The following is a 27,436-nucleotide window of genomic DNA, read 5'->3' on the forward strand; positions in this document are numbered from 1 at the left end:
ACTAGTGGATATCAGAACATTATTTTTAATGCTTCTGAAGGCTTTGTGACAAAGGTATATTTAAAATTGCAAATTCACTGTCTACTCTACCCATGAATACATTCACCTCTCGCTTTGCTGGAATTAGAGGGCAGCAAATATTGTTGTTACAGTCTCATGTAGTTAATAAATGAATAAGAAATATTAATTAATGTGGAGTGCATTTGAAAGTTTTTTTTTAATTGAATACCTTTCTAATGACTGGTAAAACGCTGCTGAATGTCTAAAGCAAATCCCAAATCTCATAACAAATTACTATTGAAAGCAAGCTGCTGTGTATCACTTTGAATAGGATTACTTTGACCATTTTAAAATAGAAGTAAGTGGAAATACGTTTAAAAAATAATTACTATCATGGTGTTACGCAATTGTCTTTGCGAAGAGAAACCAATGGCAGAAGATAAATCTTGACAAAGTGACATCCAATAAAAACAGCAGAGTTTAATAAGAATTAAGTTTGGACAACTGTGTTTGCAAATGTAGAAAGATTTACCATGTATTTCACAAGACAATGCCAAGACATTGTGTGCTGGCTGTGCCAGGTTTTTCAGCACATTGGGTATTGAGTTGGACTTCACTGGAAACACTGGCCTTCAGTTGGAAACAGGCCCTTTGGCTCACTGAGTCCGTGCTGACATGCAATCACCCCATACACTAGCATTATTCTCCACACTCTGGACAATTTACAATTTTACCGAAGCCAATTAACCTATAAACCTCCACGTCTTTGGAGACGAGTGTTCTCACCTAGCAAACAGCTAACAGTGGCCTGTTTCCTTAATCGTCATTACTTTGTGCATATCTTTCATTCATTTGTTCTATATCTCTATATCACGGTCTATATCTCTCATTTTCCTTTCCCCTGGCTCTAGTCTGAAAAAGGGTATCTCCAGGAATGCTGCCTGACCCGCTGAGTTACTCCAGCATTTTGTGTCTATCTTTTGTTTTATGGAGGCACATGTCCTTTTCTGAAGAGCTGTGCAAATAATTGAATGTAATTGAACATTGTGCAAAGTAAGCAAATATCCCACTTGTCTATAAAGCAACTGAAGATATTTAGGCCTTGAATACTGTCGTGAGGAACTCCTTTTGCAATATCCTAGGGCTGAGATTATTGATTTCCAGCAACCACAACCACCTTCATGTGCATGTAGATTAATTCTAACTGGTAGAATTAATTTTCCTTTAGACTCTCACTGGCCTGTGGAATGCTACTAAGGGAGATCACTCTCTCCTCCTCTCAGTAATTCAGTTATTTAATTCAGTTTGGACCAAATCTGTGATAACTTCTGGGGATGGGTGGTTCAGACATTTGAGAGTTTCAGACATATTAAAGTTTCTACCACAAGGGAAGCAGCTGTTCAGAAAGTTACTCACCAGTACCCTCGCAAGGATAAGAGATGGGCAATAAATGTTGGCTCTGCCAGCATAATCGACATTCTGTAAATGAATCAATTAGTATACAATGCGTGTTATTTGAAAAATGTTTGCCCTGTAAATAAGCCCTAAAGTGAGACATCACTGTTGCTGTTGGATGGATAATGGATTGATGATAATGAGGTGGAACCAAATATTGATGGGCAATCTTTACCAGGTCAGTCTGGTGTGGTATGTACCTACAACAGATGTTCTCTAGTACAAACTAATTTGTAGGCCCCTCGGTCCTACTAGTAAGTTTTGGAGTGGCTAGTGGATAATTGTACTCAATGTATCATAACATCAACAATGTAAGCAAATGTTTATCTTGACTTTTTTGGTCTCATTTATTCACATAACTCTTTGTATTTTCAGATCAATTCCATTTGAAGATAGAGTGTTGACTATTTTGAAATGGTTAAGTTTACCTGAATCTGAGCGGTAATTTTTTTTTTTTGACATTTAACTTTATTATTAATAGTATATACTTGACCATGTTATGTTCCATTATTCATTCTGATCTCCTTGGCTTTAGTTGTTTCATTTACCAGTAAATAGGCTTCACTGTCCTCCAAAACATACTCCTCAGCCTCTGTTTTCTTCTTTTTGTCTTTGCGTGCCAATTCTTGTAATGTGCTTCCTTTTTCACATGTTATGCCTGATGTCTCCATTTATGTTTAACTTTTACTTTCTTTGCTGCAACACATCAGCCTTCCTGCTATATCATAGTCACAGAGTATCATAGAGTCATATAGGCCCACTTACCTAGCATTGAACATCAATCCGGCACTAAATTCATTTTAATCTTCCCACATAGAAACATAGAAAACAGGTGCACGAGGAGGCCATTCGGTCCTTCGAGCCAGCACCACCATTCATTGCAATCATGGCTGATTGCCCCCAAACCTGCCTGCCTTCTCCCCATATCCCTTGATTCCACTAGTCCCTCGAGCTCTATCTAACTCTCTCCTAAATCCATCCAGTGATTTAGCCTCCACTGCCCTCTGTGGCAGGAAATTCCACAAATTCACAACTCTCTGGGTGAAAAAGTATTTTCTCACCTCAGTCTTAAATGGCCTCCCCTTTATTATAAGACTGTGGCCCCTGGTTCTGGACTCGCCTAACATTGGGGACATTTTTCCTGCATCTAGCTTGTCCAGTCTTTTTATAATTTTATATGTTTCTATAAGATAACCCCTCATCCTTCTAAACTCCAGTGAATACAAGCCTAGTCTTTTCAATCTTTCTTCATATGACAGTCCCGCCATCCCAGGGATCAATCTCGTGAACCTACGCTGCTTTGCCTCAATCACAAGGATGTCCTTCCTCAAATTAGGAGACCAAAACTGTACGCAATACTCCAGATGTGGTCTTAAGAGAGCCCTATACAACTGCAGAAGAACCTCTCTACTCCTATACTGAAATCCTCTTGTTATGAAGGCCAACCATCCATTAGCTTTCTTCACTGCCTGCTGTACCTGCACGCCAACTTTCAGTGACCGGTGTGTACAATCACATTTAAACTCCACTCAGACAGCTCTGGAGGTCAGGAGGCGACTGGAACTGTGAGACTGCACCAAACCAACTTTTCCTACCCTGGATTCAGCCTGTCCCAGTCCTCCCCTGTCCATAGTTCCAGATATGACACTCTTTCTCAGGACCCAATCTATACCAAATGAAGGGAAAAAGGGAAAGTAAAAATAGAAACATACAGAGCATGTTGAAGGAAAAGATGAGGGCAAAAAGAAAGACAACTAAAGACAAAGAAAGAAACATCATGAGTCTGGGAGATATATAAAAGAGGGGGTAAAAACAACAGGGGGCATCACAGATAGAGATAAGAATGAGAAGAAACATGTAAGATTTAGAGAGGGAATGAGAGTGGGGGCATACATTGACAGATATAGAACATTACAAGGAGAGTATATGAGATAAGTTGTATGATTGGGATGGGAAGAGAGATGCAACAAATACATTCCTGCGAGCAATGCCATAATTCTACCATTAAAATTAACAATACAATTTTGCTGAACATCTTACTCGTTGTTTACTAAGTCATTGGTTTTGTTAAATTAGGCCAGATTTTTATACCCTTTATTTCGAAGAACCAGACCATGCTGGACATAGTTACGGACCTGTTAGTGGTGAGGTGAGTTTGGGGTTTTTAATTAAGCATATGAAATATATTTATTACCTATTTTGACAATGTTTACTTACTTTGCACACATCTTTCTTAGATCTATAATTGTAAACTCGCTTCTTGTGCTAAAGGATGATTCAATTATTTTTTACTTTGACCCCTCCCCTACTGTTGCTGTATCGAATTTGTTTTTGAAATATAGCAATCCTTATACTAATACTACTCCCACCATGGCATTTTCTTTGCCCATGCTTCTTCTCATTAAGTATTACATATGTCATCTTGACCAACATGTCAGTCTGCAGCAGACCATTAGTAGTAATCCTGTCTTGCTTTTTTGTCAAATCATCTTCTCTGATTTAACAGTTCTCTTGAATATAAAAAGCAGTCCTTTTTTCATATTCCACTGGACACATCAGGTTACCATTTTCTGGGAGGGTGGTTGGATTTACCACCATAATCCCTGAAATATAGAGTCATAGAGCTGTACAGCGCAGACAAGCCCAACTTGTCCATGCCTACCGTGGTGCCGGTCTACACTAATCCCATGTGTCTGCACTTGGGCCTGTAATCCTCTACTCCTTTCCAAACCTAATACCTATCCAAATGCCTTTCAAATGTTGCATTGATTGCATTGATCTCAGTTGTCTCCTCTGGCAGCCTCTTCCATCTACCCATACCTCAGATATCTTGTATTAATTGTACCTTAAACAATTTGCTGAGAAACCAGCTGAAATGCTATGTTATCATGCTATGAGTAGTCATCACACTTGGTGATGTTAAACTGTGGTCATTTTCTGGTTTTGTATCAGAAGTGAGACAATCTCACTAAAAAAAATATCACTTTTAGAGCAGCTAATTTTTAGTACTGTTTGGAAGAATTCAAGATATTATCAGAGATGTCTTGAATTTTTAATTAAATCATTCTCTGATTGAGTAATTTTGCCTTTTTTAATTGAAAGTGACTGTTGCTCATTTTGCAGGTGGTTAAAGCTTTGCAGAGAGTTGATCAGATCATAGGAATGTTGATGAATGGGCTCAAACAGAGGAATTTACATAACTGCGTTAACCTCATCATCTTAGCTGATCATGGTATGAGCATTGTTGTGTCAATTTTCATCAAAGCAAAATATATTGTTGGGAAAATGAGTAGCCAACAATCAACTTATTGAAAGGATATTATTGAAAACATGTTTTTTAAGAGATTAACATAGTGGAGATACCAAAACCTATTTACATCACAATGCACAGAACAAATTATTATTCTTAATTTAGTTTAGAGGTACGGTGTGGAAACAGGCCCTTCGGCCCACTGAATCCGTGTCGACCCATACACTAGCACTATCCTACACTAGGGACAATTTACAATTATACCAATCCAATTAGTCTACAAACCTGTACATCTTTGGAGTGTGGGAGGAAACTGCAAATCCCAGAGAGAACTGGGTGACAGTGTGAACTGTGAGGAGGATGCTATGAAAATGCAGGGTGGCTTGGACAGTTTGGGTGAGTGGGCAGATGCATGGCAGATGCAGTTTAATGTGGATAAATGTGAGGTTATGTGGATAAATGTGAGGGCCCTAGTGAGACCACACCTGGAGTATTGTGTGCAGTTTGGGTCCCCTAATTTGAGGATGGACATTCTTGCTATTGAAGGAGTGCAGCGTAGGTTCACAAAGGCTCGAAGGGCCGAATGGCCTACTCCTGCTCCTATTGTCTATTGTCTAAAACCTATGCAGGTCACGGGGAGAACATACAAACTCTGTACCGACCAGCACCCGTAGTCAGGATCGAACCCAGGTCTTTGGCATTGTACGGCAGCAACTCTACCGCTGTGCCACTGTGCCGCCCAAGGAGGACTAATTATTCCTGTAAATAATATGAACAACCCTACACTTCTATATTTTACAATAAATCAGAGAACAGCAAAACAAATACAGAAAACCCCACTGAGCTATCCACAGAGAGACAAGGAACTGCAGATGCTGGAATGTTGAGCAAAACACAAAGTGCAAGAGGGACTCAATGGGTTGACATATGATTTTTTGGGTTGGGACCATTCTTCAGTCCATACAAGGGTCCCACCCCGAAATGCCACCTGTCATTTCCCTCCACATAAACTGCCTGGCCCACAGTATTCCTCTTGCTCTCTGTGAACAGTTATCCAAGTGACTTAAATATAATAAAATTAAAATTCACTTGAAGAGATTTGCACCAGAGCTAGAAAGGTGTAATATTGTGTACCAAATTAAATTCATGAATCAGCTGGCTGATATACTGGCACCCACACAGCAATAGAAAAACTGCGGTCTGCTGACCTAAACAGACATCTGCTGAGCAAGGCTTCACTGCACAGTAAAAATTGTAAGAGTTATATCATTAATTGTTATGCATGATATTTATGAACCAAAGTGGACACAAAGGGAATAATAAAATTGAAGGACACATTGAAGTTTAATTTCCGCACTCGATACAGATGTTACTGTTATCCAGTAATGTTATCCAGAACCAGAGGTCACAGTTTAAGAATAATGGGTAGTCCATTTAGGACTGAGACAAGGAAATACTTCTTCACCCAGAGAGTTGTGAATCTGTGGAATTCTCTGCCACAGAAGGCAATGGAGGCCAATTCACTGGATGTTTTCAAGAGAGAGTTAGATATAGCTCTGTGAGCTAACGGAGTCAAGCGATATGCGGAAAAAACAGGAATGGGATACTGATTTTGCACTATCAGCTATGATCATATTGAATGGCTCAAAGGACCAAATGGCTTACTCCTGCATCTATTTTCTATGTCTATGTTTTACTTTTGGAAAAATTAACCTTTTCAATTGGAAGCATTAAACTTTAAAGATCTAGATTTTATTTCAATGAGATATAACAATGTTTCCTCTGATATTTTTAAAAATATTTCAGGAATGGAAAAAACTTCCTGTGACCGAGTTGAGTATATGACCAACTACTTTGAGAGTGTGAAGGATATATTTGTTTATGGAGGCTCGGCTGCTCGCATCCGAGCCAAAAATGTTCCTGAGGACTATTTGTCATGTAAGTACTTATTCCCAAATTAAAACCAGGATTGGTTAAAGTAAGTTAAAGTAGCACAATTTTATGTACAACATAATCAATAGTAACAACATAAGATAACATAAGTAAGCCATTCAGTCCCTACTGCTCACTCTACCACTCAAAAAGATAATGGGCGATATTTTATCACCGCACCACCATCCTGTCTTATATCCATTGATCCCTTAAAATAGCAACATTGTTATTAATCTCTGCCTCTAATGTATATAGTCACTGAGCTGCCACAGCAACTTTGAGTAGAGAATTCCAATAATTCACCCACCTCTGGGTGAAGCCATTTCTTCCCTGCTGTGTCTTGAATAGCCGGCTTCATATTTTGAAACTGAATCCCTGGTTCTGGAAACACCAGCCAGGGGAAACTTTATTCCAGCATTTACCTTGTGAAAGCCAGTAATAGATTTGTGTGCTTCTTCCTAATTCTTTTAAGCCCCTGTCTACGTAATCTTCCTTCAAAGGGCAGAACCCCCTCACAGGAATCATCCTGGCAAATCTGTGCACATGCCCTCTAGTGCAAGAATATCTTTCCTTAGATAGGGACGCCAGACATGTGCACTATATACGCTTATGAGGCTCACCCTGGCCTCCATATAATTGGAGCAAAGTATTCACTCTGAGATACTGCCTGTCTCGCTGCGTTACTCCAGCACCTTGCGCCTATCTTTGGCTGGCTCAACCAGCATCTGTAGTTCTTTGTTTCTACGTTTTCACCCATTTGATCAAATTTGGTCCAAATCCCTCTGAACCTTTCCTTTCCATGTACTTTTCAACAGTTTTTTAAATGCTATTACAGTACCTGCCTTAACCACCTCCTCTGGCAGCTTTTTCCATATACCCTATACCCTCCACCCTATGTGAAAAAGTTGCCCCTCAGGTTTGTATTAAATCTTTCCCCTTTCACCTATACTTATGTGCTCTGGTTCTTGATTCTCCTAACTTAGGCATAATAATTCACCCCATCTATTCCCATCATAATTTTATACACATCTATAAAATCATCCCCCAGTCTTCTACACTCCACAAAATAAAGTCCTAGCCTGCCCAACCACTCCATTTAGCTCAGGCCCTCAGGTCCTGGCAACTTCCTTGGAAATATTTTCCGTGCTCTTTCAGGCTCAATTACATCCTTGAGCTCAATGAAAACCGAACACTATACTCCAAATGTGGCCCCACTATAGTCTTAAATTGTAACTGTAATTTCTCCAACACTATTTCTTCCAGCTCTATATTCGTGCTGGACCTGTTCTCCAATATTTCTGAGAGGATTTCTGTACCTTTCATGATGGTAGACAGTAAAATATTTGTTTACTTTCTCTGCCATTTTGTTGTTCCCCATATTTTTCTCTCCTACCTCAATCCATAAGTGAACCACCTTGACTTTTGCTATACTTTTCCCTTTATCCAAATCTATCAAACCTTTACAGTCTTCGGAATGACGTAAGAATGCTTTTGTATAACAGTTCAAAATACTGAGGGGAAAAAAGAATTTTAAATTATCAAATGCATTAATTTTGTTACCAGTTAATGGTTAATTGTGGGTTTATTTGCTAATTTATTTCCGACACCTTTGTTCTGGTTTAAATGTAATAAGACCAAAGTTTTGCAGGAGATTTTTTAGTCTTCTCCCAGAACTTTGTCTCGCTTATGATGTTAGTGGAGGGTCACAAACTACAATGGAACTGCGCACAGAGCATGTAATTTTACCCTCATTAGGCCTGGGGCAAGAGGGAGTCAAAGTAGATCTAAATTACAACTCCTATAGATTTCTATGAATTTTTTACAATGATTTGTTTTTTTTCTAGTTGATCCAGAAGGAGTTGTTAAGAACATTTCTGTAAGTAATTAAAAAAAATATCCATTTGCTGTAAAGATTTGACTGGATTTTGCAGCGAATTGCCAATGAGTTCAGGATTACTTGCAAGAATTGGAAAGTTTGCACTTGCTGGCTGTGGTTCACTTGCTATTTCCCAACGACATTGTGGGCTGAACAGTCATGGATGCAAGAGTTGAGTGCAATGTTGCAACCATTGCCCTGTACTTACCTCAGGAATCCACATGAAGAACTTCTGCTATATATTCAATATGTGTAAGAAGGAGTTGCAGATGCTGGTGTAAATCAGGGTGAAAAGTTATAAACCAAAGATAGACACAAAAAGCTGGAGTAACTCAGCAGGACAGGCAGCATCTCTGGAGAGAAGGAATGGGTGAGAAGGATCTCGACCCGAAATGCCACCCATTTCTTCTCTCCAGAGATCCTGCCCATCCCGCTGAGTTACTCCAGCTTTTTATGTCTATTTTATGATATATTTAACATGATTCCTAGAATTCTCTTCCACTGATGTCAATGGAAGTGAATTATAAGGGAATAGAGTGGCTTGCAAAAGTATTCATACCCCTTAAACTTTTCCACATTTTGTCACGTTACAACCACAAATGTAAATGTATTTTATTGGGATTTTATGTGATAGACCAACATACAGTGGCTCATAATTGTGAAGTGGAAGGAAAATGCATGGTTTTCAAATTTTTTTACAAATAAAAAACTGAAAAGTGTGGCGTGCAAAAGTTTTCAGCCCCCTTTACTCTGATACCCCTAAATAAAATCCAGTGCAACCAATTGCCTTCAGAAGTCACCTAATTAGTAAATAGAGTCCACTTGTGTGTAATTTAATCTCAGTATAAATACAGCTGTTCTGTGAAGGCCTCGGAGGTTTGTTAGAGAACATTAGTGAACAAACAGCATCATGAAGCCCAAGGAACACACCAGACAGGTCAAGGATAAAGTTGTAGAGAAGTTTAAAGCAGGGTTAGGTTATAAAAAAATATCCCAAGCTTTGAACATCTCACGGAGCACTGTTCAATCCATCATCCGAAAATGGAAAGAGTATGGCACAACTGCAAACCTACCAAGACATGGACGTCCACCTAAACTGACAGGCCGGGCAAGGAGAGCATTGGTCAGAGAAGCAGCCAAGAGGCCCATGGTAACTCTGGAGGAGCTGCAGAAATCCACAGCTCAGGTGGGAGAATCTGTCCACAGGACAACTATTAGTCGTGCACTCCACAAATCGGGCCTTTATGGAAGAGTGGCAAGAAGAAAGCCATTGTTGAAAAAAAGCCATAAGAAGTCCTGTTTGAAGTTTACCACAAGCCATGTAGGGGACACAGCAAACGTGTGGAGGAAGGTGCTCTGGTCAGATGAGACCAAAATTGAGGTTTTTGGCCTAAATGCAAAACGCTATGTGTGGCGGAAAACTAAGACTGCACATCACCCTGAACACACCATCCCCACTGTGAAACATGGTGGTGGCAGCATCATGCTGTGGGGATGCTTTTCTTCAGCTGGGACAGGGAGACTGGTCAGAGTTGATGGGAAGATGGATGGAACCAAATACAGGGCAATCTTGGAAGAAAACCTGTTAGAGTCTGCAAAAGACTTGAGACTGGGGCGGAGGTTCACCTTCCAGCAGGACAACGACCCTAAACATACAGCCAGAGCTACAATGGAATGGTTTAGATCAAAGCATATTCATGTGTTAGAATGGCCCAGTCAAAGTCCAGACCTAAATCCAATTGAGAATCTCTGGCAAGACTTGAAAATTGCTGTTCACAGACGCTCTCCATCCAATCTGACTGAGCTTGAGCTATTTTGCAAAGAAGAATGGGCAAAAAATTCAGTCTCTGGATGTGCAAAGCTGGTAGAGACATACCCCAAAAGACTTGCAGCTGTAATTGCAGCGAAAGGTGGTTCTACAAAGTATTGACTAAGGGGGCTGAATACTTTTGCACGCCACACTTTTCAGTTTTTTATTTGTAAAAAAACCATGTATCATTTTCCTTCCACTTCACAATTATGCACCACTTGTGTTGGTCATGTGGTTGTAACGTGACAAAATGTGGAAAAGTTCAAGGGGTATGAAAACTTTTGCAAGCCACTGAAACAGTTTTAGTTTTTTTTAATGTTTTTTTATGTTTTTTATAATCTTAAGTATTTTTTAACAATCTGATTTATCTTTGTAGTTTGAAATGTTTTTGGATATGAGAAAATCTAGAAAACACTTTAAATAATTTATGTTTAGACAGCTGTTCAAGTTTGGGTGTGGGGTTTTACAACTCAGTCAGCTGTAAAAAGTTATTTCTGTATTTACACGTGCAGTGCATATTTAAGATTGGCGAGTTCATTCCATCGCTTCCTCCTGTTTGCTATTCTTGATAGCACTCTCCTGGCATCTTTTCACTCAGTCAGCATCGGCCAATTTGTCAAATATCCCACACACTACTGCAAGTGTTCACATTCCCAATGATCATTATTTTTTTCCCTCTCCACAGATGCTACATTCCCTGAGTGTTTACAACAATTGCAGTGTTCTATATCTCATATTGCCTTTCATCCCTTTCTCTCATCTTCTTCTGCTTGCTTCTTCTCCAGGCCGATCATTTGCGATTAACAAACACTTGGCCTAATTTACGCTCATTCTTCTTGTTCTTTCTACCACTCTCATCTCTGCAACATAAAATATGCTGGTTTCCTAACTCTGCCGTTCATAGTCATACAGCATGGAAACAGGCCCTTCTGCCCAATTTGCCCATGCTGACCAAGATGCCCCATCTACACTATTCTCACCTGACCCCGCATCTGGCCCATATCCCTCTAAACCTTTCCTATCTATAGGTTCCTGGTTCATTGAAATATTAATACATCTGCTCTCTGCAAAGCAGCCTAACCTGCTGAGTATTCCAGCATTCTCTGTTTTTATTTTAGATTTAATATTTTCAGTATTGGTAAGTATGTTAAGTATTTTCAGTATGGTAAGCATATTAGTAAGGTGGAACTAAAACACCTTAACTAAAACACATATGTAATCTATTATTTTTTCAGCAAATATCCCAATAAAGCAGCTTAAAAATTATAATTTAAAAATAATCTTTCACGCAGCAAACATTCTGCTCCCTTTTGAACCATTGGTCTTTCATAGTATAGAAAGATTTGGGTTTTATTACTGGGGCATAAAATTATAAAGTTATCACCTGTTTATTTCTAATACTTGTTTTATTACTCCTTAGTGCAAGAATCCAAACCAGCATTTTATACCATATGTGGCCTATGAACTGCCAAAGCGTTTCCACTATGCCCACAACAGTAGGATAGACAAGGAGGTCCTTCTGTACTTGGACAAACAATGGCTGGCTGGGCGGTATGTCATTTTATTCAGCAATGGTGCCTAATTTATAATCACCACGTTTCCTATAAGAGATTATACTGAGATACCTAAACATTTCTGATATACATGACTTCTTACTGATATCCACTGTAGTTATCTTTAATGGAAACAAAAAAATATGCAATTATTTCCTGCTCTTTCCAGATTTTACCCATGTAGATATTGTTCTACAATATGTAGTATTTGTTCTATTACATCCCAGACACTGTGAAATAATATTTCATTGGGAATGCCATTCCACCTCTTCCTTTCCAGTCTCCCTCTCTGCCTTCCTAAATATGATTTTTTTTCCAGCCTTATTTTTGCCCTACTTTCTAAATTTAGGCCATAAGCTGCCACAGCCAGACATAAAAACAGTTTTTATCCACGAGTAGTTGCTGTGATGGCATTTCAGTCTCAGTCACAGAGGCCAACTTCAGGAAATCCTTCAGAGGCGTGAACCCCCGAAAAGCACCTGGACCTGATGGTATACCCGGTCGTGTTCTAAAAACCTGTGCGGACCAACTGACTGGAGTTTTTATGGACATTTTCAACCTCTCACTTCTGAGGACTGAGGTTCCCACCTGCTTTAAAAGGGCATCAATTATACCTGTGCCCAAGAAGAGTAAGGTGATGTGCCTCAATGACTATCGACCAGTGGCACTAACACAGGTGATGAAGTGCTTTGAGAGGTTGATCATGGAGCAAATCAACTCCTACCTCGACATAAACCTGGACCCACTGCAGTTCGCTTACCGCCACAACAGATCAACGGTGGATGCGATCTCGCTGGCCCTCCACTCCGCTCTGGACCACTTGGACAACAAAAACTCATATGTCAGGCTGTTATTCATTGATTACAGCTCGGCATTTAACACAATCATCCCCTCCAAGCTGGTTCAAAACTCGCAGAACTGGGTCTCTGCGCATCCCTCTGCAATTGGATTCTCGACTTCCTCACTCACAGACCACAGTCTGTTCGTATTGGTGGAAATGTATCAGCCTTGATAACAATCAGCACGGGAGCACCTCAAGGCTGCATGCTCAGCCCCCTGCTGTACTCACTCTATACCCATGACTGCGTAGCCAATCACAGTGCGAACTCCATCATCAAGTTCGCTGACGACACCACTGTTGTGGGGCGTATCACTGATGGGGATGAGTAAGAGTATAGAAGAGAGATCGAGCAACTGTCCATAATGGTGCCAGCGCAATAACCTGGCCCTCAACACCAGCAAAACCAAGGAAATGATTGTGGACTTTGGAAGGAGGAGGAGGGGGACCCACAGCCCCTTTATATCAACGGGTTGATGGTTCAAAGGGTCAAGAGCTTCAAATTCCTCGGCGTGCACATCTCTGAAGATCTTTACTGGTCCGAGAACACTAATGCAATTATCAAGAAAGCTCATCAGCGCCTCTACTTCCTGAGAAGATTACGGAGAGTCGGTTTGTCAAGGAAGACTCTCTCTAACTTCTACAGTTGCACAGTAGAGAGCATGCTGACCGGTTGCATCATGACTTGGTTCGGCAATTTGAGCACCCTGGAGAGGAAAAGACTACAAAAAGTAGTAAACACTGCCCAGTCCATCATCGGCTCTGACCTTCCATCCATCGAGGGGATTTATCGTAGTTGCTGCCTCAAAAAGGCTGGCAGTATCATCAAAGACCAACACCATCCTGGCCACACACTCATCTCCCTGCTACCTTCAGGTAGAAGATACAGGAGCCTGAAGACTGCAACAACCAGGTTCAGGAATAGCCACTTCCCCACAGCCATCAGGCTGTTAAACCTGGCTCGGACAAAACTCTGATTATTAATAACCCATTTTCTGTTATTTGATATTTATCAGTTTATTTATTCATGTGTGTATATATTTATATCATGGTATATGGACACACTTATCTGTTTTGTAGTAAATGCCTACTATGTTCTGTGTGCTGAAGCAAAGCAAGAATTTCATTGTCCTGTTCAGGGACACATGACAATAAACTCACTTGAACTTGAACTACTCAACAGCCAAAAATCTGTAGCCTCCCTTTGATCTGGTATTTTGTTGGTTCACATGCTTGATCAATGGTGTTTCATCATAAATGTTTTATTATTATTAATGTTTAGTGTTTTCTCAGTCATTCGTAACTGTCACTGTATGTCATGTTGTTACTTGTGGGCGGAGCACCAAGGCAAATTCCTTGTATGTGAATACTTGGCCAATAAACTTACCTACTTACTTACTTACTTACTTAATGGTAGCTTCAATATCATTTCTCTCTACAGTTATGCCTTTCACTTATTAGTTTTGATTAGAATGCATTTGATATTCATTTGCTCTACTCCAACTTCCTGGAACACTGAGATACCTAGTTCTCTAGTATTCTCATTCATTTAAAACAAAAATCTTTTTTAACTGTAATTTTTCTATTTTTAATAACCTGCTTATTTCTCAGCATTTACCTCAGATAATCCTGTTGCTTCTATTTTAATAAGCTTATCAGAGTCACAGAGAGAGTTTTACAGTAGAATTACGGCCCTTTGTGGGGGGTGGGAGAAGGGGGGTTGTGGGGAAGGGGGGTTGTGGGGAAGGGGAGTTGTGGGGAAGGGGGTTGTGTGGAGAAGGGAGGGGGTGTGGGGGTGGTGGGGAGGGGGAAGGGGGTGTGTGGGAAGGGGGGGTGCGTTTGCAGCAGACACAGCTCGTTTGCTTTTTCAGAAAATCTGACTTAATGTGTCTTAATTTACGTTTGCAGTAACCCCTCTGTCTGAGGGCGGTGAAAAGGGTGCTTGTGGCCTGGTTGAAATCCTCCTCCCTAGTACATATACGGTGGAAGCGGGTCAGTTGTGACTTAACGATACCCCTGAAGGTGTGTTTTGGGTGGTGGCTCGTGGTGTGTAGGAGGGTGTGTGTGTCTGTGGGTTTGAAGAAGACTTTGGTGGCTAGTTTGTGGTCTTGGGTATCTGATGGTAGTTTAAAGACAGTGGTGTCGAGGAAGTCCACCCTCTGCTGGCTGGTCATGGCCTTTACCTTGATGGATGGGTGGTGGGCATTGAGTATGTCAATAAACTCCTGTAGTTCCCCCTCTGAGTGTGTCCACACTCCCCAAATGTCATCTAGGAATCTGTAGTAGCACATTGGATGCTTCGGACATTTGTGGAAAACTATCTCCTCCCATTCTGCCATGTATATGTTGGCATAAGCTGGGGCAAACTTCTTCCCCATTGCTGTACCTTTGACTTGTAAATAGAACTCCCCGTTAAATTCAAAGTCATTCTTAGTCAAACCCAGATCCAGTAGTTTAATTAGGGCCTCGTCTGGTCTCTCTGGGTCAGGATTTCTCTGTAGGATGTTTTTAACTGCCTGTATCCCCCTGTCTGTCTCTATGTTTGTGTACAGGCTTTCCACATCCATGGTGAAGAGTATTGCGTTGGGTGGTATGTTGAGGGAGTTAACTATTCGGGTGAAGTGGTAGGTGTCTTTGATGTAGCTGGGATGTTGTTGTGCCAGTGGGTTAAGGTAGTGGTCAATGTATTCTGCTACCCCATAGGATTCGCTACTGCAGTCTGATACTATGGGCCTACCTGGTGGTATTTCTCCAGGCACTGTCCACGTGTCTGGGTTTTTGTGTATCTTTGGGAGCATGTAGAATTTCCTCGCCCTGGGTTGTGCTCCTGTCAAGTATTCTACTTGTTTGTCTAGGATGTATCCTGATCTCTTAAGCTCCTCCAAAATGCCCCCTATTTCCTTTTGTGTTTCTTTATATATGGGCTCATCTAACTTAGTGTAGTGTTCTATCTTGTTCAGTTGTCTATGTGCCTCGAAGAGGTACTGTTGTCTGTCCATGATGACTATACTGCTCCCCTTGTCTGCTGGTTTGATCACTATCTCGTTGTTCTCCTTCAGCTCTGTCAAGGCCTGCCTCTCTTTTCTGGTGATGTTAGACTTATCTTTCGTTGTAGGCATGTAGGTTGAAAGGGTCAAGAACTTCAAATTCCTGGGCGTGCACATCTCTGAAGATCTTTCCTGGTCCGAGAACACATCAAAAAAGCTCATCAGCGCCTCTACTTCCTGAGAAGATTACGGGGAGTCGGATTGTCAAGGAAGACTCTCTCTAACTTCTACAGGTGCACAGTCGAGAGCATGCTGACCGGTTGCATCGTGGCTTGGTTCGGCAATTTGAGCGCCCTGGAGAGGAAAAGACTACAAAAAGTAGTAAACACTGCCCAGTCCATCATCGGCTCTGACCTTCCTTCCATCGAGGGGATTTATCGCAGTCGCTGCCTCAAAAAGGCTGGCAGTATCATCAAAGACCCACACCATCCTGGCCACACACTCATCTCCCTGCTACCTTCAGGTAGAAGGTACAGGAGCCTGAAGACTGCAACAACCAGGTTCAGGAATAGCTACTTCCCCTCAGCCATCAGGCTATTAAACCTGGCTCGGACAAAACTCAGATTATTAGCAACCACTTTCTGTTATTTGCACTACCAGTTTATTTATTCATGTGTGTATATATTTATATCATGGTATATGGACACATTTATCTGTTTTGTAGTAAATGCCTACTATTTTCTGTGTGCTTAAGCAAAACAAGAATTTCATTGTCCTATACAGGGACACATGACAATAAACTCACTTGAACTTGAACACTCTGCTCACCCTGCACCTTCAGCTTTCGGCCTCACGCAGCAGCTCCTGGTCCCAGACCGACTTCACTCAGAGGCTTCCGGTTCAACTTAACCATTCCCAGCTCACGCTGCTCTCTGCCCGCACGCTGCTCACGGACTCAGCCCTGCCTCCAGGGTTTTATTCTCTGCGGGTGCCGGAAGGGGCATTACCTTCATGGTGACTGACAGGCGAGAAGACCAATCTGCTGATCTCATGACTTTTTAAACCTTCATAAATTTTCTAATATTTCATGGATCGGAACAAAACTTCATGCACTTGGAGCAGATGAGAACGGTGAGTAAGGTGGCAAAAAATCCCAACAATATAGGTTTACAATTTTTGCGCAAATTTATAAAAAGCACAACCCGTATGTGGTCAAGATGAGAGTTTTAGTAATAGTATAGATAGATATCTCAGCAGTGGGGATATGTTTCCTAATGTCTGGATCTATCATAATCTGCGATATGTTAATCACATTCCCACCTCAGTCTCCTCTACTCCAAAGAAAAGAAACCCAGCCTATCCAGCCTTCGGACGATAGCTAAAATAAAACAATTCCTCCAGTTTGATGACCTCGAAAAGATCATCCACACATTTATCTCCTCCCGCCTAGATTACTGCAACTCCCTCTACACTGGCATCAGCCAATCTTCCCTGTCCCGCCTGCAACTAGTCCAAAATGCCGCAGCGAGACTCCTGACGGGCACCCAAAAAAAGGACCACATCACCCTGATCCTGGCCTCTCTCCTCTGGCTCCCTGTGCGGTTCCGAATAAATTTCAAGATCCTCCTTTATGACTACAAAGCCCTTAATGGGCTTGCCCTCACCTACATCAATAGTCTGCTTACCCACCGCACCACCTCCTGGTCCCTCAGATCGGCCGACTTGGGGTTACTGAACATCCCGCGGTCTAGGCATAAGCTCAGGGGTGACCGCGTCTTTGCGGTTGCAGCTTCTAGACTGTGGAACAGCATCCCTCTTCCCATCAGAACTGCCCCCCTCCATCGACTCCTTTAAGTCGAGATTTAAAACTCATCTTTACTCTCAAGCCTTTCTTGACATCCTCTGAGTGAGGGCTAAATGTATGTATTTATGTATGTACTTAATCTATGAACCACTGTTGTATAACATTAGTACCTCCACCAATGTAAAGCACTTTGGCCAACGAGAGTTGTTTTTTAAATGTGCTATAGAAATAATTAGTGACTTGACTTGACTTGACTTGACAGTCTCTCTTCATAACTGAAATACTTAATACCAGACAACTTCATAGTGAATCTTTGCAATCACATATTTCTAATAGTGCTGCACATAATAGTCCACCTGTGGCCTTGCTAATGTTTTATATTAATATATCAATCCGATTCTCACCATGTGGGCATAAACATAGGCACTTCTCATCCCGCACTAGATTTTCAACTTATTTTCCCTGCAAAGACATTGCATTAGCAAGATGCATTCTTTGTGATAGCTCTTATGTTAGTTATCACTTCAGTGCCCCAGTGATGTGATCTTTATTTCATGCACCAAACATGAATCACTTGTTAATCTTTCTTACTTGGCTCTCCTTAACCTGTTAAAGTCCAGCAGACAGAAATTTTAACTGGAAATCAATACCGTAAAGTCTCATTTTTCAATGTAATGCCTAACTCTGCAATTCATTTTTCAATACCTCTAACATATTCATGCATTGCATCTAAACTAGACCACAACCTCTGCTCCTTTTTCATCCAAGTTCAGAGAAGCAGCATATCCTTTGAAATTGATTGATACTTTATTGTCACGTGTACTTGGTACAGTGAGAATCTTTGTTTACATACTGTGCAAGGATGCAAGAGTCCTTGCACAGATGTAAAGGCTGCCGACAAAGTTACAAAAGGATTCAATATAGTCCCTCTTCCTTCTTCCCCAACTGCCCCCCCCCCCCAGTCCCTCTTTGTTCTCGGTTCTCCCTCCTCCCCCATGCCGGGTGCCTCTTTGTTCTCAGTGGTACCCCATGTCGGGTTCCTCTTTGTATAATAATGTTTCAGGTCAATGATTATTTCCAGTAATATCTGTCCATCGGACCATCAATTTGCCCAGAGCATAACATCAGTTTTATTGGTAGTTCCTGAAAAATTAAACTTCCTGACAGAATTTCTGCTGGATTGCTTCATAATCGCAGTGTGAGTTGGTGGGATGTCTCTGATTCTGGTATGGATATGCCAACTTTCAACCTACATTAAAGGTGCAGCCTAGGTGCACACAATGAAAGGCCAGTGATGTGGAGGAAGGGACCTAAGATTCCCCAATCCATGTGAAACATGTATCTCACAGAATTTTTGCCTCCATTCAAATCGGGCATCTACAGCTATAACCTGCATTCTCCAGCAAGTGTGATACGTAAGGATACCTGTATTTTTTCTTTTACATTGTCTTATTGTTTTATCATTTCCATTCTTTGCAATTGATATCCTGATTTAACCTTTTTTTTCAGAGATAAGGTTACATTCAGTTTCTGCAATGGTGGAACTCATGGCTATGATAATGAATATAAAAGCATGCATGTAAGTAACTAAATATATTTAACTGTGTTATATCTAATGAGTTGACATTTTGGCAGTACTATGTGTAGTTGAAATTCTTTCTTTATCGAATTGCTCTGAACTTAGTATTCATCACTATTCAACATCAATTTGACACCAATTGACATATTTAGTCTGCTTTCCAGTTTCTGCATTCTGGTACAGAATGTCATCTACCATAACCAAATGTTAGAAAATGGCTCAGCTCATCTTGAAAATTATAACAGCACAATGATTTTCCATTAGCTTTCAAATTGCCTAGACATATCACAAAAATAGATAATGTGACAAGGAAGATAGTTTCCTTGGTGCTATGACTCAGTACATGCTTTGGACTGGATCGTGGAATGCATCTGGAAGTTATCAGTTGCCATTAGTGTGGTATATGTGAAAACAACAGAGAGGTAATTTTATGAACCAGTTTTCCAATGGGGTCATTTACAGTAATTGGTGTGCATTATGACTATAAACTGGTATTGCTATAATACCAGGTATATGATAGCAATGAGATTGTAATGGAACAATAAGTAACATACTTGCAAAGTTCCAATCAGATATTTTTAATCAGTGAAATTTTACACCAGTAGCATTGACTTCCAAAATCATCCTCCCGATGGAAAATTGACTTTTTTAACCTAAGTAATAAATAGTAAAATATAATATAATATTTTACTAGGGCTAGTGGAGTCAAGTGATGTGGGGAGAAGGCAGGCACGGGGTTACTGATAGGGGACGATCAGCCATGATCACAATGAATGGTGGTGCTGGCTCGAAGTGCCGCATGGCCTCCTCCTGTACCTATTTTCTATGTTTCTATGTTTCTATAATTCAATTGCCAACAGAGTTTTCTTGCAAAATGTAAAAGAAAATAGATGTAAATTTGCAAGGTTGAAAATGATAACGCTGATGAAGTTTCTCATTATAATTGTAATTAAAGACGTAAGCCCTGTTTCTTGGAGAATGTTTATTTTGAAAGAATTAAGACCTATAATTTAATTTAAATTGTCCATTTGAACATTTTTAAACTAAATTGTCCAAACTGTATTTGCAATTTTGTGTTAACTGCCTTTTGCCTTGATGGACAATTCCAGACTATCTTCATAGCTAATGGACCTGGCTTCAAATTCAAGACAGAGGTCAATTCATTCGACAATATTGAACTCTACAATCTGATGTGTGGTAGGTGGTTTTAATATTGGAATAAAGTCTACAATTCAAAGGAATTATAATGCTGGAACTTCCCTGGCTCGTGAAAGGCATATTGAAAATTAAGGTATTTTCTTGCCAACAATATTCTCCACAGTGAAGATATAACAGGGCACATTAAGTTTATTCTTGGACGAAAATTACTGGCAGTTAATTCTTGTAACTTGCAGCGTTGCAATTTTAGTGCAACCTCTTGACTGCTTCCATCCTGAAATGGTATCACTCTTCTTCCTGCCTGTTGACCACATGCAATCAACAAAGCAGAGAAGTAGTCATAATACGAACGGTTAGACTTAGCTTAAACTGGGGCCACATATTTGGAGGCCGCGTAAATGGCGCGCAAATGACGGCCAAGTGGAACAGGCCCTTTACTTGCCATACCAGTGCTACAATTCCAGCACCTGTAGTTTCTTGTGTCTCCATCCCTTCGTATCGAGTTGAAGGTAAAGATGAAAGCATAAAGTTAAAGGTACAGTCGAAAGTAACAAAATGAAGTGCATCCGACCTTCTTTTCAGAACACTTTGCTGATGCTGAGTCAGCGACAGGATGGGACCCCAGATATTTTGGAATCCAATTTTCAGTTTGCCTCAGGCCTGTGCAATCATGGAAGTTGGACACAAGTCAAAGCCTGAGCAACAGAAACCTTCGGCCCTCTAGGGAACTACATGCTAATGTACAATCCAGTTATTTTGTTTATGAGTCATGTATCTTTTTTGTTGTTTTACTTAGTCATTAAACTATTCCTTCAGATGTGCATTAAAACATCCAAACATCTCAGTGTGAAAGTGTTTGTGCCACACTTAAAATTACCTTACTCTGTATCCAAAGTCCATTTTTTACTGGTACCTACTCCGAGGCTATCAGAAATTCAAGGTAAATTTCTGAGGTGCAGAAATCTGACATGATTACTTTGTGGTGTTTCTGTTAGATCTATTGGATATCACACCTGCACCTAATAATGGAACTCATGGCAGCTTAAATCATCTGCTGAAGAAACCGCGCAAGAATCCTACTCATCCTCCCGAGGCATCTAGTTTATCGCCCTGTCGCTTCGCCACACTGAATCCAACTGACAATCTGGGATGTTCATGTGAAATTCAAGTAAGTAGAGGACTGACATTTAATGAATTGTTGTAAACTTAGGATGGACTCAAAATGCTGGAGTAACTCAGCTGGTCAGCAGCATCTCTGGAGAAAAGGAATGGGTGACGTTTCAGGTCGAAACCCTTCTTCAGACTGAGAGTCAGTGGGGAGGGAAGCTAGAGGTTTGAAACAGTTCAGAACACGGTGGCGCAGCAGTAGAGTTGCTGCCTCCCGGCGACACAAGTTCGATCCCGACTACGGGTGCTGTCTGTACGGAGTTTGTACATTCTCCCCGTGACCGCGTGGGTTTTCACCGAGATTTTCGCTTTGCTCCCACAGTCCAAAGACATACAGGCTTGTAGGTTTATTGGCTTGGTGTATGTGTAAATTGTCCCCAGTGTGTGTAGCAGGCATGTGCCGTGAGTAATTACTCAGAGTAGGCAGTCAGTCGGCTTTAAAAAAATCTTAAACCGCGCATGCGCAGATTGTTCTCCTCTCCGTAAAAATAAAGAATAAAAATAAAGAAAGTAACAATTCAATTTGCCCAAGGGTTCAAAATCTCCTTCATTCACAATTACTGAATGTGTGGGGGGTGGAGGGTGACGGCAGGTGGAGAGATGGTGGGAAAAACGGGAGCACGCCGGGACAAGTTGAATCAGTTGTGATCGTATTGAATGACAATACTAGTTCAAGGGACCAATTGGGGGGGGGAGAGTTCCTTTCACAGCGTGTGGGGAGTCTGGCCAGGGGTAAAGTTGCGGGGGAGGGCAGGAGCATTGAGAAGGAGGGGGTCAATAGACAATAGACAATAGGTGCAGGAGTAGGCCATTCGGCCCTTCGAGCCAGCATCGCCATTCAATGTGATCATGGCTGATCATCCCCAATTAGTACCCCGCACCTGCCTCCTCCCCATATCCCCTGACTCCGCAATTTTTAAGTCCTATCTTGCTCTCTCTTGAAAGCATCCAGAGAACCTGCCTCCACCAACTACCCTCTGAGGCAGAGAATTCCACAGACTCACCTCTCTCTGTGAGAAAAAGTGTTTCCTCGTCTCCGTTCTAAATGGCTTACTCCTTATTCTTAAACTGTGGCCCCTGGTTCTGGACTCCCCCAACATCGGGAACATGTTTCCTGCCTCTAGCGTGTCCAAACCCTTAACAATCTAATATGTTTCAATGAGATACCCTCTCATCCTTCTAAACTCCAGAGTGTACAAGCCCAGCTGCTCCATTCTCTCAGCATATGACAGTCCCGCCATCCCGAGAATTAATCTTGTAAACCTACACTGCACTCACTCAATAGCAAGAATGTCCTTCCACAAATTAGGGGACCAAAACTGCACACAATACTCCAGGTGTGGTCTCACTAGGGCTCTGTACAACTGCAGAAGGACCTCTTTGCTCCTATATTCAATTCCTCTTGTTATAAATGCCAACATGCCATTTGCTTTCTTCACTGCCTGCTTTACCTGCATGCTTACTTTCATAGACTGATGTACATGGACCCCTAGATCCCGTTGTACTTCCCCTTTTCCTAACTTGATGCCATTTAGATAGTAAGCTGCCTTCCTGTATTTGCTACCAAAGTGGATAACCTCACATTTATCCGCATTAAACTTCATCTGCCATGCATCTGCCCACTCCCCCAACATGTCCAAGTCACCCTGCATTTTCATAGCATCCTCCTCACAGTTCACACTGCCACCCAGCTTTGTATCATCTGCAAATTTGCTTATGTTACTTTGAATCCTTTCATCCAAATCATTATTGTAAATTGTAAATAGCTGTGGTCCCAGCACCGAGCCTTGCGGTACCCCACTAGTCACTGCCTGCCATTCTGAAAGGGGCCCGTTAATCCCTACTCTTTGTTTCCTGTCTGCCAACCACTTCTCTATCCAAGGTACACAAAAATGCTGAAGAAACTGAGCGGGTGCAGCAGCATCTATGGAGCGAAGGAAATAGGCAACGTTTCGGGCCGAAACCCTTCTTCAAACTGATGGGGTGTGAGGGGAAGTGGGGAGAAGAAAGGAAAAAGGAGGAGGAGCCCGAGGGCTGAGGGAGAGCTAGGAAGGGGAGGAGACAGCAAGGTCTAACAGAATTGTGAGAATTCAATGTTCATAATCTCTCTTCTCTATCCATGTCAGCACTCTACCCCCAATACCATGCGCCCTAATTTTGCCCACTAACCTATTATGTGGGACCTTATCAAATGCTTTCTGAAAGTCCAGGTACACTACATCCACTGGCTCTCCCTTGTCCATTTTTGTAGTTACATCTTCAAACAATTCCAGAAGATTAGTCAAGCATGTTTTCCCCTTTGTAAATCCATGCTGACTCGGACCGATCCTGTTACTACTATCCAAATGTTCGGCTATTTCATCTTTTATAATTGACTCCAGCATCTTCCCCACCACTGATGCCTGGCTAACTGGTCTATAATTCCCTGTTTTCTCTCTCCCGCCTTTCTTAAAAAGTGGGATAACATTAGCTACCCTCCAATCCACAGGAACTTATCCTGAGTCTAAAGAACATTGGAAAATTATCACCAATGCATCCACGATTTCTAGAGCCACTTCCTTAAGTACCCTGGGATGCAGACCATCAGGCCCTGGGGATTTATCAGCCTTCAGTCCCATCAGTCTATCCAACACCATTTCCTGCCTAATGTGGATTTCCTTCAGTTCCGCTGTCACCCAGATCCTCTGGCCACTACTATATCGGGAAGATTGAATCAGAGCAGGCACTAATGGCCATGGAAAGATGGAGCCCACCAGGGTCCATTGTTGGCTGTGTAAGAGGTGGTAACAAAGGGATATATGGATGCGAACAGTGGAACTGTCCGGATGATTAGTTTTGGGGAGAGGCAGCGAGAGAAGGAATGCGGAGGAAATGACCTCTGCAGAAAGCGGAAGGGGAGGAGATGGGAAGATGTGGCTAGTGTTGGGATCCCGTTAGAGGTGGCGAAAATGTCAGACTATTAGGTACTGTAAGTGACGACTGATGGGGTGAAATATGAGGACTTGGGGAAGTTGGGTCCCTGATACGACTGGGGAGCTGGGGAAGAATCGCAGAGCTACTGGATACCGAGGAGAAAACGTATCTGAGTTTTATAAAGGGAGCTCTGGAAGAACATTTAAACTCTTAACGTCAACAGAATGTACTTATGCCCCTTAGACCCCTTCAGTTGAGGAAATGAATAACAGAATCAACCTAACTGCTGATCAAGGTAGGATACTGTAATGGTTTTATGAATGTTTAACTGTGAAAGCTGTTTAGCAGTTCTGCAAATATGCAAAATAGAATGTATTAAGTAGCGGCATCAAGATGCAGCCACATTAACTACATTATGACTAAATTATAGCAGCTAATCAACTACTGTAAAAAAAAAAACACTCAGCAGATATTAATTAATATGAACATGTTTGAAAGATACAAGTGTAGGCATGAGTGAACATGAGTGAAGTCATTATTAAAAGAACATCAAATTTTCCAAGAAAGTATTCTGATGAATGGAATGTACAGGCCATCCTTGGGCAAAGAGAGATTGACAGGGATACTGGTGCCTGTACATACCCATAACATTATTCAATTCAGAATCAGACATATGGGTATACGTTCGTTCGTACAACTATAGTGTCTCCTATCATTATAGTGCTGTCTGCCTTCACCCTACGCCACTGTGCCTCAGAACCAGAACTGGTGCAAACAACTGGCTACAGCTGCTTTCCCTGTCCCCCCCCCAACATTATTCAAAAGGGTATACATGTTTTTGAGGGGAATGGCCACACTCTCCTCCTGCACTCTCTGCCTACTCCTTTTACCCTTCCTGCGATCATCCATCTACTTTCTGCTTGCACCTTCGGTGTGACCACCTCACTATCACTCCTATTTATGACCCTCTCATTCTCCTGGGCAACCCTGAGGTGTTTCAGCTGCAGCTACAGTTTCCTCGCTGATTCAGCCAGGAGCTGCAGCTGGGTAGACATCCCACAGGTGTAGACCTCGGGGACACTGGAAGTTTCTCTATTATCCCACATCCTGCAGGAAGTTTCTCCGTTCTCCCACATCCTGCAGGAGGAGCATAACCCTCTTACACTTAGACTAAAAAAGAAAATCACAAAAACAAGACCTAACCATGTCTTACAGTCAGCCTCTGCTCAGCCTTCTCACCAAAGCCTCTCGAGTCTGTACCATTTGACCTTGTTCAATATATATACATATTACATTAGCCCCCATCAAGTAGAAAGAAATTAAATTAGTTTACCAACAAAAATTTAGAGAAATCACCCATAACAACTTTCAGATTAGTCTTTTATTATATTTCTATTATGTCATTTTGGGTCCGCATCAAACCACGTCTATACATGCCTGGTCGTTGGTTATCTAAATTGAGTCCTTTGTAGGAAACTGGATGAGTGCAGGGAAGGCGGGTTGTTTTGCACATTCTGTACTAACCAGGGGATTGTGTTATTGTATGATGAAAGTCTTGCTGATCTGTATGCAAAACAAAGTATTTCACTGGACCTTGGTACCTTTGATAATAAAGAAATCATTGAACCATTGAGGTTTATTCATTTACAGGGGAGGTCAACACAAATACCTGTTTTCTCCACTTATCGATGAAATGCTTTTACTTGCATAAAATTCACACTAGAATCACTGTCATAGAAAAAAATAGCACAGAAATTGGCCCTTCAGCCCACTGAGTTTGCACTAGCTATTAACTACCACAAATTAATCTAGCTTTAAATGTATAATGTTAATCTTGTGTGTCTTTTTAGTTAAAACAGCTGAAGCTAAAAACATGCCTTATGGAAGACCACGAGTTTTACAGCACAACAGCGAATATTGTCTCTTGACTCAAACATTTTACACAACTGGATATAGCTCTGATATTTTAATGCCTCTGTGGAGTGCATATACTGTTAACAAATCGGTAAGTGTGTTGCGTTCATTAACTTTCTCCCGTCACTAAGTACGTACACCGCACTAAAGAAATCACAACAAAACGAATCCAGTCCTGGCTTACAATAGGAGTAAAATCAATGCAAAATAAGTACTTTACAGAGGATGCGATGGTTAAGATGAGTAGCAAAACTGGATTTTTGAAGATAGTGTTTATGGAAAGGCATGCAAAAAAATCATTAAATTTAAAAATCATTAAAAAAATTGAGAGCTTTCACAGTAATTGTCAAGGTTATGGATAAGGCAGAGAATACGCTGGCTTTCAAAACATGATGGTTGCGTTTCAGTACAAATCCTCAGATTCTCACTTTGCCTTTGACACCAGGAGGCTTTCAATATTATTTGCAATACCAAGGACTTCGATTAATTAGTAGCAGGCAATGTACATCATGTAAAGTAACCTTCCATTGACAACAAACATAAAATACAACCTGTCAACATGTTTTCGGCAATACTGGTTGAGAGATTATTGTTCGTGGCATTGGGAGAATTCCCTTTCCTTATTTAATGCTGGTACAAGAACTCTTATTTGCAGGACAAGTAGGCATGGTCTCATTTTAACATCTCATGTAAACTAACTGCTATTCTGTACATTCTCCCCTTGACTCTTCGGCCCACTGAGTCCGTGCCGACCAGAGATCCCCACACACTAACAGTATCTTACACACACTAGGGACAATATACAATTATACCAAAGCCAATTAATCTACAACCCTTACGTCGTAGGAGTATGGGAGGAAACCGGAGAAAACCCACCCAGGTCACAGGGAGAATGTACAAACAGCGCCTGTAATCAGGATTGAACCCGGGTCTCTGGCGCTGTAAGGCAGCTACTCCACCGCTGCGCCACCATCCAACCTCTAGTTGCAAAATATGTATAGAATACAAAGGAAGTTAATGATCAGAACAAAGCAAAAAAGCATAACTTATTTTATGGTAAATTCACAACATTTGAATAACCTTGTAGAAGAATGAAACTGCACAACTGTCAGAGTAGCTTTTCAGAGCCAGCAATGTCAGTCTGCTACTAAAGACACAATTATCCTGGCTGAATGTTTCTTGTTGTTTTCTTTTGCACTG

General features: G+C 41.3%; 1 protein-coding gene across 1 annotated transcript in view; it reads left to right on the forward strand.

The window, feature by feature from the left end:
* The window catches only part of LOC116973323 (ectonucleotide pyrophosphatase/phosphodiesterase family member 3-like), a 76,454-nt gene that overhangs the window by 35,636 nt on the left and 13,382 nt on the right, over positions 1 to 27,436 (forward strand). Inside the window, exons 8-18 of the mRNA XM_033021281.1 lie at positions 1,831 to 1,896; positions 3,532 to 3,604; positions 4,579 to 4,687; positions 6,512 to 6,643; positions 8,482 to 8,513; positions 11,744 to 11,874; positions 19,015 to 19,084; positions 20,194 to 20,281; positions 21,238 to 21,410; positions 24,566 to 24,617; positions 26,173 to 26,327. Of these exons, the coding sequence (XP_032877172.1) occupies positions 1,831 to 1,896; positions 3,532 to 3,604; positions 4,579 to 4,687; positions 6,512 to 6,643; positions 8,482 to 8,513; positions 11,744 to 11,874; positions 19,015 to 19,084; positions 20,194 to 20,281; positions 21,238 to 21,410; positions 24,566 to 24,617; positions 26,173 to 26,327 (1,081 nt within the window). The remainder of the gene's footprint in view (positions 1 to 1,830; positions 1,897 to 3,531; positions 3,605 to 4,578; positions 4,688 to 6,511; positions 6,644 to 8,481; positions 8,514 to 11,743; positions 11,875 to 19,014; positions 19,085 to 20,193; positions 20,282 to 21,237; positions 21,411 to 24,565; positions 24,618 to 26,172; positions 26,328 to 27,436) is intronic.

This window comes from Amblyraja radiata, chromosome 5 (assembly GCF_010909765.2).
Source record: "Amblyraja radiata isolate CabotCenter1 chromosome 5, sAmbRad1.1.pri, whole genome shotgun sequence".
NCBI lineage: Eukaryota > Metazoa > Chordata > Chondrichthyes > Rajiformes > Rajidae > Amblyraja > Amblyraja radiata.